The sequence below is a fragment of the Diabrotica virgifera genome, chromosome 4 (assembly GCF_917563875.1).
Source record: "Diabrotica virgifera virgifera chromosome 4, PGI_DIABVI_V3a".
Lineage (NCBI taxonomy): Eukaryota > Metazoa > Arthropoda > Insecta > Coleoptera > Chrysomelidae > Diabrotica > Diabrotica virgifera.
The window spans coordinates 10,628,464-10,644,597 of NC_065446.1; the positions used below are offsets into that span (position 1 = coordinate 10,628,464).

At 31.5% G+C, this 16,134-nt stretch overlaps 1 protein-coding gene across 5 annotated transcripts in view; it reads left to right on the forward strand.

Annotated features, from left to right (window-relative positions):
* LOC126882908 (AP-1 complex subunit gamma-1) overlaps positions 1 to 15,795 on the forward strand; it is a 72,236-nt gene extending 56,441 nt beyond the window's left edge. For all 5 annotated transcript variants that reach the window (XM_050647980.1, XM_050647984.1, XM_050647983.1 and 2 more), the window contains 4 exons: positions 409 to 685; positions 1,712 to 1,875; positions 3,727 to 3,819; positions 6,761 to 15,795. In XM_050647980.1, the coding sequence (XP_050503937.1) occupies positions 409 to 685; positions 1,712 to 1,875; positions 3,727 to 3,819; positions 6,761 to 6,862 (636 nt within the window). In that variant the 3' untranslated portion in view covers positions 6,863 to 15,795. The remainder of the gene's footprint in view (positions 1 to 408; positions 686 to 1,711; positions 1,876 to 3,726; positions 3,820 to 6,760) is intronic.
* Positions 15,796 to 16,134: the final 339 nt, after the last annotated feature.

Sequence of the window (16,134 nt, forward strand, 5' to 3'; positions counted from 1 at the left end):
TTTAATAAACACAAATATTATGCTGTTTTTCTATCACTGTTATCAGTATTTTATCAATACATAATATGCCTAATGGTCGATGATTCATGATAGTTGAGTTACAGTAAAATAATTTTTACACAGAAGAAGGAACGCAGCGTTGCCGGCTGTATTTGCATTTCTGTGGACATTAATCAAATGCATTAAAATTAATAATTTTTTTTTTTGAAAACGGTTGACTTTACAAAAAAAATTGTATTAGACTTTTTTGCTCTAAATGGTGCACTTAGCCCGTACCTTGAAGGAACGCACTATTTTCCGGGACACCCTGTATTTATGAAAGTGTTTACATTGTTTTTACTGTTTCAACTGAGTCGTCCATACTTTGTATTGTTTTGATGTATAAAATAAATTTAAATTCAATTTTAGAATGCCTTATTGGACCTGTTGGGTGGAGACAGCGGTACAGATCTAGATATAATAAAGCCGAATTCGCAGCCTATCACCACGTCTCTTTCAAACACTAACAACCAGGATCTCTTAGACTTATTAGGCCTCGGTCCCATTTCATCTACACCAACAACGGATACAGGTGGCAACAATATGGGTTTGATCATGGAGAATAATAATAGCAATGTATTAATTAGTAATCAGAATTCGAATTTCTTATCCGGAGATCTGTTCGGTGATAGTAATACAAGTACAGGTAAGTGCGGTGTATAATTTTATTATAGTTAATATCGGTCTCCAATGCCTGGTTGCACCAACAGATCTTAAGCTTAGGACATGCTTTAAGTTCAGCTTGCGAAACATACACGTTACACCATTGGGTCTTAGATCAATTTTCAGCTTGTCACAATGGATTGCCATGTAAATTGGATCGATAACGATCGAAAATTATGGTGCAAAGTAAGTTAGACTTAAAGCGGCCCTATCTATAAGCTGAGCTGGGGTAAGTTGGAGCTTAAGATTTGTTGGTGCAACCAGGCATAAGAGAAGGATTATATTGTTACAAAAATGACTTTTACGCGGTTGACTTTACTATTTTATTATTTATGTTTTTAGGCACTAAGTTTAATTTTAGTTGACTTTATTTATTTTTAATGACTTACTTCTAAACAAATGAAAGACACTGAATTTATATCTTTTATTTTACAAACTACGATATCTAATTTATTTATTACACCAAATCTAATAATTTATTTACATAATTACAATTACAAAAATATAGTGCGCCCGATACATCAAAATACACCGACGTATTCAAATTCACAACTGACTTACTAATTCCAAAAACCCCTATTTATACATTATTACAATGTTCCAGAATAAGAAAGATTATTACGGAAGAATTCATCTTATTCTAGAATAACAATCGAAGAGTTGCTTACATAAATATCAAATAAGCATTTTCTAGAAATAAATATCGAGGTTAATATACCTGTTAAAAAGGTCCCCCTTTTAAGTGCATTGATAAATCAAATTCGGTAAACAAGACCCTTTATGTTAAATTATAATAAATAGGCAAGGAGCTGAAAACAGTCGGGTGACAAAATCACGTCACAGTACTTTAAGTCTAATTTTTTGTCTTTTATGGCTATATGCAAAACTAAAAAGACAACCCTCATATTAGTATGTTTTATTTTTATTTTATGTTAAGATTTTGTTCTAAATCTATAAAATAAAGAACAACGTCTGTTGTATTATTCATAATATAAATTTTTATTTTCAGAAAGGAACGTGCCTACAGTAACTGCCTATCAAAAAGATGGATTAAAAATAATATTTTCTCTAGAAAAAATACCAGATAGTAACACTTTATCTATAAATGTCGCTACGACAAATTGTACGGTATCCACAATGACTGACTATATATTCCAAGTAGCTGTTCCTAGGGTAAGTAATGTATTTTCTTATTTTGTTTGCATACATAATGAATTAGATTCTATGAATTATTCTTTCTTCTAAGGATATTACCAACTCCATACTGCAACTGGATGTCTATTGGCATATATTTTCTTATACCCTACTTTCACTTTTGTCCTTTCCTTTCTTAGTTCTTGCGCTTTTTGTCTGACATGTTTCTGTACAATTCTGTCGTTCTTTGATAGGTCATCGTTTATATAAACTAGACCTCCTCGATTTCTCAATTTGCTTTTGTTAAATATACAGGGTGAGTGGGGAGGAACGCGCCAAACTTTACTGTATAATATACGTAAAAATATTCAAAAATAACTCATATGTATGTTGTTATTCGATTTTCATTTGTTTCCGAGATACGGGATGTTGAATTTTTTCTTACAAACTGACGATTTATTTATTGCTCTAAAACCGGTTGAGGTGTGCAAATGAAATTTGGTGGGTTTTAAGACATAGTTATTGCGCATGTTTTGACATACAATTAAGGAATTTTATATTCACCTTTGGCGCGAGTAAGGGGAATAGTCTGAAATTTTTTAAAGATAGAAATGGTACGCCACTGAAATATTTCAAATTAAAAATCTTTCTTGAATTCCTCGTTCAATTTGTGACAAAAAATCTATGTTCCCTTTTTTCATGCGTCGCTTCGTTTTCATGCAAAAAATAAAACATCTTAACGCTTACATAGTTTTCGACGAAGTTTCTATATGAATGTTTAGAAACTTATTTCGAATACTTTGTAAGTGTTAAAATATTTTATTTTTTGCATGAAAACGAAGCGTCGTATGAACAAACATGAAGATAGATTGTTTGTCAGAAATTGAACAGAGAATTAAAAAATAATTGAAGATATTCTTCTTTAGGCGCGATTCGATTGAGGGTAAAATTGTACATAAATCTGCGCGCCTGCGCACACAGACAGTATGTAGTTCCTTGCTAATCTTTCAAGATAGGTGTTTATGTATCTGTATCCGTGCAAATAAGTCATTAAAAGAATATATTAGTGTTTTTAGTAAATGTATTATTTATTATAATTCTTGTGTTTTTGGATTTGTGTTTCTCTGTAGTAAAATAATAAAATATTTACACTATTTGTCGCCGTGTTGTGTAATTATATCCGAAACTTACATGTCAATTAGAAGGACCTCGCTGGTGTAGTTGCTAGGGCGTTAGCTCCAAGATTGGAATGACGCAGGTTCGAATCCTGGGCGATTCATATTTTTTTTTTATTTTTGGTTGTTTTAATAAAAAATTTTTAAGTGGTAGATAAGAAAGTTAGTTTAATTTTTAAATAAAATACAAATAACCTGTTAAGTATATTTACTTCGTTGAAATTACCTATATAATAGAAGAATATCTTCTTACGTGCGTACAAAGTACACACACATTCTTTTTTTTTTTTTTAATTTAAAATATCTCAGAGGTGTACTATTTTTTTGTTTCAAAAATTTTAGACTATTACCCGTACGCGCGCCAATGGTGAATATAAAATTCTTAATTGTGTGTCAAAACATGTGCACCAACTATGTCTTAAAACCCACCAAATTTCATTTGCACACCTCAATCGGTTTTAGAGCAATAAATAAATTGTCAGTTTGTAAGAAAAATTTTAAAACCCCGTATCTCGGAACCAAATGAAAATCGAATAACAACATATGAGTTATTTTTGATTATTTTTACGTATATTATACAGCCTTAAAGTTTGGTGCGTTCCTCCCCACTCACCCTGTATTTTTATTAAAAATATTCATATTTAGTACCTTTAATATTGAAAAAATTTCATTAATTGTAGAAAACAGAGTTTAAAATGTTATACATGTATTTCAGTCATTCCAGTTACAAATGTTTTCACCATCTGGTACGGTGTTGGCACCTAACGGCCAAGTAACGCAAGATTTTAGGGTAACTAATCCAAGTAAGGTAAGTAACAATGTATTGCTTAATTTTATTGTGCTTTTTCCATTGATTGTGCATTTTTCTACGAAATTTGATAAAATTCTGTAAAATAAATGTAGAATATCGGTATTGTTGAATTTAGGAATGTTAATCGTATGTGAGTACACTGAACAACGAAAACGAACTAAAAAAATATTAACAGAAAAGAAGCGAATTTACAATGAAAAACTGTGGGAAGAAATTAAGGAAAATTACAAAAATAAAGATATAAGAAATCTATATCGTGGGACAAAAAAATGAAAAGAAAGGATATTGCGTTAAACCTCTATTTATGAGAAACCAAAATGGAAAAACTCTAACAAATGAAAAAGACATTTTAAACAGATAAAAGGAATATTTCGAAAATTTGCTGAATGGACAAGAAAATCTGGAAGTAAACTTAGATAACGAGGAAGAATGTCAGAAGCAGACAGACAAATCCAAATCATATCGACGAGATGCCTCCCACTAAAGAAGAAGTTGAAAATATTATAGAGATATAGAGAGTCTAAAAAATAACAAACAAAAGAAAGTTAATCGTTACCGCTTCACAAGTTATTTTATTTATGTTGTGTTTATATGATCTGTAAGTTTCATCGATTCAACGTGCTTATTTTTGAAAAAATTGGTTTTAAAGTAAAATTTTTAATTTTGAAAGAAATGTTTTTTTTTTCAAAATAACTTAAAAATTAATAGAGGTACCAAAAATCTCAAACATTAAAAAAGTCGGCTTTGCTTTTCTGAATATCTTGTATTTTTTTGTTTTTTTTTGTTATTGGTTAAGATTTGGTGTTTATAAATTTGCATACACTCGTGATAAGTGACTCGTTCAAGCCCTTTCAACTACAGCCCTTTCAAAAACAAGAACTTTGAACCGATGAAACTTACATATCATATAAACCAGCGGTTCTCAATCATTTTGGGCCATGTACCACCAAATACTTTTATTATTTTTAGTGCACCACCTAACTAAAATCCCTATATAGCTAGGTGATCTAATTAACTATAATAGTGGTGCTGATTCTGGCTGTTTTTGCGTTTTATGTACCACCTCAAATAACGATATGTACCACATATTGAGAACCGCTGATATAAACAATACATACACCAGTAAAGAAACTTGTGAAATGATAACGAATAAGTTCATTTGAGATGCTAATTAGGGGGCGATTTTCCCGACTTTTTTACAAAAAAGGGACAAACTTTATTTTGAGCGTAACTTGTTTACTTTTTTGATGCTAGAATTTTTTTATAAAACAAAAATAAAGCTTTTTTAAACACTTTAAAAGAGTTGTAATGAGTTTTCCCTAAAAAGTGCTTGATTTTTGGTTATTTCACGTTAAAATATTCGATTTGGAATTGGACAATATGAACACATTTTCATTAGCTATAACTCTGCTTATACTAGGTCTAAATATCAAATACATACACCATTTTTTTAACTTTTCTATGGGCTATAGTTTTTCTAAGAATATTTTTTTCGACAAAATACTTTTTGAGTTATTGCGAAAAACCGTCTAAAAACGTGGTTATTTTGTTGAAAAATGAACATATTCACTCGCAAATAACGCGAGAAGTATTGACTTGGTGAAAAAACTCTATAGAACAAAAGTTACTTAGAATCATCAAGTTTATCGAATTCCGGACTTATTTTGGACGTATATTTTTTCACAACCACGGCAAAAGCACACATCGGCACAATACCACTTTTTTTCTTTGAATTGTTAGCTATGTGTATGCCAAATTTCATGCCAACCCAAGCGGTTCTATAAAATTTTGAGGTTTTGCAATATTTTACCGTTAAAGTTGTTCTGAAGCTATTTTCTTGTGGCATTTTAACAAATAGCTAGTTTTGATGGGAAATAAGCCACAATTTTAATAAAAAAATATTTTATTAACGTTTCGACGCCCAAATCGGGTGTCGTTGTCAAAATACAAAAATTATTAATGATTAATAAAAATTATTAATTAATGTAGGATTCGTTACAGACAATCGTAATAAAAGTCCGTGTGATGTTTAACAGTTTTAATTAATAAAATAGATAACTAAATTAAAGATACTATTAAATTGACGAAATGTAAAAGTGTTTGTGTAATTGCGACTAAAATTTTACGAGTTCCCACAAAAGAAAATGCCTTTGAAATAATCGCGTTTTCTATTTAATATATGACCGGCTTGTTAATATATAAGTCTGAAAAGCATCTCTTTAAGGGTCTTTTTGATTATCCCAAAACACGTCTGTCGTGGTTCTGATGTTAAAACCGACTAACTGTATTCTTCCCACAATAACCAAAATTCTCTTACTGTTAATCTCCTCTTCTCATGGTTTAATTCGCTTTCGTGAGAACTAACCTATTAAAATTGGTTCAAAGTATGTACTGGCCTTTTCCAATAAACGAAAACTATAAAAATTAGTCAAGCCTGCTACTTGTTTATCTTTACGTCTTATGAGCGATGGAAAATAAACACAATCTTCTCACTAAACTACCCGTCGATTAGATACGCCCACCCATCTGTCCCTAAGGGCGTCGACGGACACTGGTTTCGTGTTTTGTACTAATAATTAAGGAAAAAATATATACAGGAGTCTTCAAAATTAAAATAAAATATTTACAATTCTACATTAATACAAAATATTAATACATATTAATATTTTTTATATGTTGACAACGACACTCGATTTGGGCGTCGAAACGTTAATAAAATCATTTTTTTAGTAAAATTGTGGCTTATTTCCCATCAAAACTAGTTAATTTACCGTTAAAGTACGTAATAAGTTTGCAACTTCACAATATGTATTTATCATATGCTTAACCTCAAATTGTGATCTCCAAAAATGTCAGGTGAAGGTGCTAAGTGTCGCGTCAGTCATGCACGGAGCGAATACCATTACACGTTTATTTATTTCTAACATTTATGTTGCAGGCTGCGTTAAGAATTAAAGTTCGCCTGTCTTACATGATCGATGGCAATCCTGTCCAGGATGAAACAGAAGTTAACAGCTTTCCCGAAAACATTTGGGATTGACGGATAAAATATGGCTGAAGCAATCTAAGGGAAATCCCATCTTGTTGAATATTTATATTTATATTAAAGTTTTAAGTCTATTTTTACTATAGACTTTCGTATACAGAGTAAATCAACTTGAAAATCGAAAGGTGTTAAAAATGTTTGTTACTATTAGCAGAATCAATTTTGCAGTTTACTGTATATTTACTATTTAGCTTGGAGTACTTCTGTAATGTTGATATACTACATTTTTGTTTTTGTTGTAAATAATAAATTTTTTATTATTGTTAGACTTATCGCTGCACTCTTTGAAAACCTGTCAAAATATGAAGAACATAATTTCACTACTGTCAGAAAAGGACAGTACAGGACATGATAACTATTATATCGGATAAGGAAGATAGTAAATCAACTTAACCCACCTATTGTTAACGTAGATTCTCCACAGACCCGAATAATTGCAGACTACACTGCTATACTTCGCAACTGCACTCTGGCACTATTACTCTGGTATCAGATAATAAACGAAACTACCTCTCTCTCTGTGGAATCAACACAAATTGATGAAAACATATACCGGGTGGTGAAGGGGAAAACGGGCCATAGGAAACTCAATGTAAAATCCTAAACTGTTGAATTCCTGCTTCCCTAATTATTTTACATAAAAAAAATTAAAAACTATTTGTAGAGGATTGAATTCTGTATTGAAAACAACTGTTAAAATTGTTCTACGAATTAAACATATTCCAAAATTTTGTAAAAATGTAATACATTTTTCAGTTTTTCAGCCCAAAATTAGGCCACACACAGTGCAATAATGTGTCACAATGAAGTTATTATTTTCACTTTTTTGAACTGTCAATATTTTTATTTTATCATCTATTGTTTAAAAACAATACAGTTGATAAGATACCCTCAGTTGCGGAGAAAGTATTAATAATAAAGATTTTTTAATTCAGTCAATGGTGTGAGCACTGTCAGTTAAAAAGTAACGTGTGGCCTAACTTTTACACACATATCTACTGGGGCAAATGTATTATATTTTTCAAAATTTTGGAATGCGTTTAAATCGTAGAGCAATTTTAACTTTTCATTTTAATACAGATTTCAATCCTCTACAAATATTCTCTCATGACTTTTAATGTAAAATAATTAGGGAAGCAGGAATTCAACAGTTTAGAATTTTACATTGAGTTTCCTATGGCCCGTTTTATGATTCACCACCCGGTATATAAACTAACCTTTGCTCCAAAGAGTAAAGACGCATATTAACGTAATTCTTGAACGTTAATCATATTAACGTAATTATTGAATTCAAAGGGACATATTATTAAAAGAATTACGACAGATCAATTACTACTTGATATTACTTAACCACTTCCAATCCTAATCATATTTGTCTCTCCTTCGCTTGTAACAGATGTGATGATAATTTGGTTCAAACATCATACCATACAATACCATATCATACCATACCAATATTTTCTGGCTTGAAAAAATACTTGAATCATCATTCATAATTTACTTGAATTATTTGACAGTATGGTCGAAATACGATCAGAAAAGGTAACACACTGTCACAATTATTCTTTACCGATTTACTTGCTCATTGGCCATATCTCATTAGCTTCACATAAATCGCTCAATTTGATCCTACAAAGGCATCTGCCATTTTAAGCTGGCTTTTGTTATGCCCTACTACCACAATACTGTTCTTCTGGTGCCGTACGCTATGCAGAGTGTAGGCGTTCATAGCTAGTTGGATTTTGTGTAGGGAACCTTCTTATATTGCTTTTGTGTCTGAACCATGAGTGTCGTTTGCGACCTGGTCCCCTCCTGCCTTCAGTTTTGCTCATTATTGACCCACGGAATTTTAAGCAACCTTCTGAAACACCACATTTCGAACGCTTCAACACTTAAAGTGACCAGGTGTGGATGCAGTACATGATTATTGCCATGTGTAGCATTTTAGGTTATACAGTGGAAAATGGAAGTAAAAAGAGGACCGGGAAGACGACGCATGTCCTGGTTGAAAAATTTAAAGCAATGGAGTGGAAAAACAACAATATAACTCTTCAGGGCTGCTGCAGAGTAAAATGGACCGTAATGATTGCTAATGTCCTTAAAGGATGAGGCACGCGAAGAAGAGGAATTTTAAGACGCGAATACGAAGATCTCAAGGAGTTTCGCGCTGACAAAGGTAGTTTATTAAATCTAGTAAAACTATTTTTAGCTGTTGCTACCTTCACTATCTTCACTTCTATTCGCAGTCCTACTTACTATTTAACGTAGCTCCAAGATATTTAAATTGCTCAACTCTGTCTATAAGTTGTTTGTTTTTACTGTGGTTAACATGGGATTGTCTGCTGATTATCATTAATTTCGTTTTTGTAATGTTAATGTTGAGTATGGCATAAACATCGACAGCATCAGATACGCCGATGATATGGTGTTGATTGCGGATTTCGACTTAGATCTACAGGAAGACGTCTCATCGACAGGACCAACTCGGTCTGTGAGCAATTCGACATGAAAATAAACACTAAGAAAACCAAAGTAAGGTCAATGCGACAAAACCAGAATGTATCTCAACATTGCACAATAAACGGGCACATTTTAGAAGAGGTCAATAAATTTAAGTACTTGGGGTATTGGATCAATAGCAGCCTAAATCCTGATCTAGAAATAAGATCGAGAATAGAAGAGGCCAGAAAATCTTTCGAAAAAATCAATAGACTGCTATATGATTCTCGAATAAAACTCGAAACTCGACTATCTTTATCAAAATGCTACGTCTGGTCGAGTCTTCTTTATGCAGTTTAAACGTGGACCCTTAAAACAGCAACCGTAAATAAACTGTAGTCGTTTGAAATGTGGATCTACCAGAGAATCCTCAAAATTTCATGGACATTGCATACCTCAAATGATGACGGGCAGCATAGATTAAGCAAAGAACAAGAACTTTTCAACACAATGAAAAAATCATCATACCTAGGACACATACAGAGAAACATATGCTCAAAAAATAGTGAAATGAAAGATCGAGGGAAAGAGAGGACTAAGAAGATAAAGACTGCCGTGACTAAGAAACGTCCGACAATGGACAGGGCTAAATTTTGAACAGCTAATAATAACAGCAGAAGACAGACAAGAGTTTGTAATTATAGTAGCCAACCTCCATTGAGGAGAGGGCAATTTAAAAAGAAGAATGTTGAGACCATACTCCTCTCTTCTCTCTCATATTATTTACTATTTCGTATATTTTTATGTTGTCTGATATGATAGCTGTCATATTTATATTGCAAATTATTCCTTTTATTTTGTTACCTTTTTCATTCTGATGTGCAAATTGAAAATCTTCTTTACATGTACAGGGTGTCCCCGAAAATAGTGCGTTTCTTTAAGGTATGGATATAATGCACAATTTAGAACAAAAAAGTCCTATAAATAACATTTTTTTCTAAAGTTAATCGTTTCCAAGAAAAAAATTACATTGTTCTCCATATAAGTGAATTTTTATGTTCATAAATTTGAATGACATGACAACGTAGCCTAGAAGAACTTGCTGTGACTGTGGAAATTTAACCTAATAACCCCTTGTTTATTTACTTTGAGGTGTGATTTTTGGGGTTGTTGACATCGTAGGTACCTACCTGCAAAGAAATGGATACGGGTTTGGTTGATATTTACATTATTTTACTTACCAGATGCAACTGACCTACAAACTTACTTTTTTAATCTTTGGATTTTTGAGTTGCGCGTTGTTGCCAGACTTTAATTTGCATATCAAAATGTATTTTCGTTTTTTGGTCCAACGGATCAATTTAGAAAAAATGTTATAAAACTTTTTGCTCTACATTGTGCCTTCTACCTATACCTTTAAGGAACGCACTATTGTCGGGGACACCCTGTATATGTTAAACAGCAGGGGATGCAGCCCTATCTCACCTTTTTACTTATTTCTACTAATTCTAATAGGCTATCGACCGCTTGTAATCCTGAATTCTGCCTTTTGAGTCCAATACACCTGTTGGATCATCCTCATATCTTTCCCCTTGAGACGAATCTCCCTTAATGCCTTTATTAACACATCATGTTTTACATTGTCAAAAGCGTTTTAGTAATCGATAAAACAAATAAAAGTACTTGTCCAAGTGTTAAATGAACATCATTCTAAATCTTGTAATAGTAGTATTTTAAAATTTCAATCAATTTGAAACACATGACTACTTTTTGATTGCTATCTTTGGTTAGCTCTGTATATTGAAAAAATCAAGATTTTCTATGATTAGATTTAATTATTTTTAGTGAGAAAAACACCTGTAAATAATTTTAACAATTACTTGAGTACTTAAAGATGCGAGTTTTTTATAAGGTTACAGATATTCCCTTGTTGAATTTTGCTTTAATCGAAAAGTGTATCAGATTTTATTTGTTTGATGTTTTCTTTTACAAAAAGGACATTTTTGATTAAACAATGTTTAAGAAACAATTATATAGGATTGCATAGGGAAACTCAAAAAATGACTTGCAACAAATTTATTTAGACCCACTGCAAGATCATTCAAGAGTTCATTTTTACTAACCGCTTTGGTAAGGTCATTGATGTAATAATAGTAGTCAACAATGAAAAATGAATTACCTTACTACTGTACTTTCTGTTAGTGATGGGTTGATAAATAGCAGACTTCTTTTTTAACTACTCTCTGGTTCTTAGTATCAGCTACTGCTACCGCCTCCGAAATTAGCTGCTATTTTTGTAGCAGTCGAAAACTGTATTGTATAGGTAAATATCATTCAATCTGTAATGTACATCTACCAAAATATAACAAAAATTTTATTTTCTTTGTGTTCAAAATACACTTGATTTATAAAAAAACTATTAAGCAGAAAACAGATATTAAATACTTACATTAAAATTAGCTTCACATACATGAAGACTTTGAGAAAGAACTAAAATGTGTTTAGTGTCCTTTCAACATGCGTGTAGCCACTTACTCCGTTTCTTATCGACTGGTAATCTAATAAATATTTTTTATGTTGTTCTGAAGCTATTTCCTTGTGGCATTTTTATGATTAATTATTTATATGGGAAATAAGCCACAATTAAAATGAAAAAAATAATTTTATTAACGTTTCGACGCCCAAATCGGGTGCCGTTGTCAAAATACAAAATATTACTAAAATAAACTAAAGTGTTGTTGCTATGCAAAAAAAATTCTTCTAATAATTTATTTAATCTCACTCATTTATATTGGCAATTCAGACATATATTATACATTTTAAAGTAGAAGACTTTAAAATGATATTGCCAATATTTATGAGTTGCGTTCCTGGGACGACTTACTGAAAGATAGTTCATTAAAAAATATTCTTTTGGGGGTTTTAACGGTTGTACGTTAAGGTGATACAGTAGCGATCAACAGATAGCAAAAACGCGTTCCAAGATTGCGGCTGTAATTTTGAATATTTTTTCGAGATATTTGGCACACGTATTCGTAATATAATAAAGAATGGCGGTACAGAGCCCAATTTGAAAAATATATTAATTTGTGGAAATTACTCTGTAATTAAATACAATATTAAAAAAACGAGCCTGTACCGCCATTAAGAAGAACAAAAAAAATACACTTTCTTCAAATAAACTTTTTCATCCGATGCCTAGATTTTGTGTCATTTTGGAACTACTAAAATTTTTTATTTCATTAGTAGTTCCAAAATGACACAAAATCTAGGCATCGGATAAAAAAGTTTATATATTTTTCAAATTGGGCTCTGTACCGCCATTCTTTATGATATTACGAATACGTGTGCCAAATATCTGGAAAAGATATTCAAAATTACAGCCGCAATCTTGGAACGCGTTTTGACTACCTGTTGATCGCTACTGTTTCCTCTTAACACAATGGTACTAAACAACACTTATAGTATTTACTTTTATTTTCCATAGTATATACACACACACAATATTCAACACTATCGCTTCAAAAGCTAAATACGTTTATATGAGACAGGAGAAATGTCATTACAAAATATTACAATATTATGACATCACAAGTGTACGCTCGCTTTTTCGATCGTTTGAAATGTTTTAAATTTGTACTTCAATGGCCGGTTTCACCAACGACAAATAGTAGTTTATTCTATGAACATTTCTCCATTTTACTAACGTCAAATAAGACTTATTTTATTTATTTATCTAATAAATATTTACTCTTCGAATAAATTGGCAAGTTAATCTCGCTGTAAATATCTATAAGAAAGTAAATTCGCCAGTTTAACTTTAAATTATCAAAATTATATTGAAACAAAATATAAATATAAACGTCTAATAAATTTTATTCGACGAAAAGCTATCCATTGATTTATTTGTTGTTGGTGAAATCGGACCTAAGTTATTAAGAGTTTTTTAGGCGTAAAATTTTGGAAATCTTATTTTTAAACGAAATTGAACATTATTATGTAATAAAACAAAAATGTGTAAGTTCCCTATGACAATCTTTTGTAGAAGAAAAATTAAATATGGAGCAAAAGACAACTTTACTGAATATATGTGTTCTAATTTGTTTCTTTTAACCATTTGTTTAATCAATTTTGTTTTTTTATAAAGGGGAATAGGCCTGGATCCCGCGTACCAAAAAAGTTGATTAATAGCAAGCTGAAAATTTGTTATTAGCTTAAGGGTGTCTACTCGGACAAACTTTGTTGTACGAGAACACTGGCACAGGGGAAGTTTTATTTGTAGAAGAGGTTAAAAATTTGGAACGACAGACTACGAAAACGTTCCATGTATTTTGTCGGACAGAACTTCCAATTGATTTGTTACCATTTCATTAAACACTCATGCAAAAATCAGACTGGTATTTATCACCAACTGGGCATTTTAATAAGTGGAACACCTAGAACATGTCAAATGACAGGAATTATGTTGGTGATAAATAATAGCAGTTTGATTTTTGCATAAGAGTTTAAATAAAGGGTAACAAATCAATTGTAAGTTCTGTCCGACAAAATACACTGGCCGTTTTCGTAGTCTGAGGCTGCAAATTTTTAACCCGTTCCACAATTAAAACTTCCCCTGTTCCAGTGTTCCCGTACATCAAAGTTTGTCCGACTAGACACTGTTAAGCTATTAACAAATTTTCAGCTTGCTATTAATCAACTTTTTTTTGTTACGCGGGATCCAGGCCTAGAAATCAAAAATGTTTTTGTAGATAGTATGTTTTCTGATCAATTTGGTTAAACACGACTCTTGTGACCAGCTAGATATTTTCCTGCACTAGTCTATGGCCAAGTTCGACTAGAAATAACAAAATTTTATTATAATGTATTTTTTTTGGTTCCATGACATCTCGTAACGCGACAGTTTGTAACCCGACAAATGGTAACGGACTATTCGTAACGCCATCATATCGTAACGGCGAGAGTTTGTAACTACATATACAATTCGTAACGGTATAATTCGTAACGACAACCTTTAATTTTTTTAGAAAGTTTAGTATTACTGAATTTATACAAAGATGCATTTTGCATACATTCCTAAACTAGAAGTAATGGTACTTTATTTGAGACCACTTGATAATATGACAACTAAAGAATTTTTAAAAATTTTGGTCTTGAATTATCACTTTAAAATAGTAAAACTAAGTGAAAAATAAAACAAATAAAAACAGTTTAATAGTAATGTATTTACTATAATAAGTAATACAATTTACATTACTATATTAAATTTACAATCAAGATTCAGTAGAATTTAACAAACCATGACACACTAAATGCTACTAGGAGCACTCCCGAGTCATAATTTACAATGTATATACATTGTAAATCCCAAATCATGGTTTCCAAAGTTTATACATTGTAAATTATTATTCGGGAGTGCTCCTAGTATCATTTAATGTTTCTTGGTTTGTTTACTTATACTGCATCTTGAATGTAAATTTAGTATAGCTTATATTTATTTTAAAACATAATTTTAAAAATTTATTTATCCACGAAATACGAAATGTGTCAAAAATTTTGATCCTGATGCTGGTTTGTTAAATTTATAAACGTATGTCGCGTTGGAAGGGGAGCCGTGTCGAGTTGTCGTGTTGGATCCTCAACGGGACGAAAGGGGGAGCCAACTATTGGACCTTAGGAAAACACTGATTCTAACTTATAACTTTATTTACAGGTTGAAACGTCCATCAACGTAAGGTTACTAAGATGTTGTTTCGAGAGGTAGTCTTTCAGACACCCATCTCGCACGACTGCTAACTAGCATAGTAACGATCTTAATCTTAACATGAATAATAATGATACTATAATGCTTATCTTAATCCCTCTGTGGGCTTTTTATATCTTCTTATAATTTGGACTTTGAAAGTAAACGATACGTGAATATCCGCGAGGTTACACAAACAAACTCCGTCAATCAACCTTCGTTTTGTTTGTAATTGTAGAGACAACATCTTTTGTAACGACCTAATTATACTTAAATTATAGATACATATTATATTATACAGTAAGGCTTTTTTCCCTTACTGTACACGTAATTTCAATTGTAACTAATAAAAGTTGGTTTCCACGTTAACAAAAATAAACAGAATAATTCAGTTTAGACGTTACCAATTGTCCGTTACGAATTTGTATAGTTACGAACTGTCGCCGTTACGAATTGTGGGGTTACGAACTGTCGCGTTACGAGATGTCCTGTCACGATTTTTTTTGATACCTGAAATTATGACACCGAATTATCGTGGGACTAGCTTGTTAACAATAATTTATTTGCAGTAATGATTCGGCTTATTTATGGTATTTTTCTATTCTTACTTTAACCGTTCTAAAATGTGATCTTTTTATAGTCTGGTATATATTTTGTTTGGTCTTTATTTAAGGCTTAATTTGTTATACCGTGTTATTTGCGTCCATAATATTAATTAGGCCAATAAATTGTAAATATTATTAAACCCTTGTTTTATTTTGGTTCCATTTTATTCTTTAGACATTAGTGATGTTGATTATAGTTACTTTCGAGTATTCGTTACAAATCGTTACTTTTGTATAAAGTAATCATTCACAGTATTCGTTACTTTGATTATATGATTACTTTTGTTACTTTTGTATTTGAGTACCGGTAATCATATCGAGAGTCGTATTTCTCAGTAGGTAGGTATTTTGTATAAAGTAATCATTTACAGTATTCTTTATTTGATTATTATTATTACTTTTGTTACTTTTGTATTTGAGTACCGGTAATCATATGGAGAATCGTATTTCTCAGTAGGTAGGTATTTTGTATAAAGTAA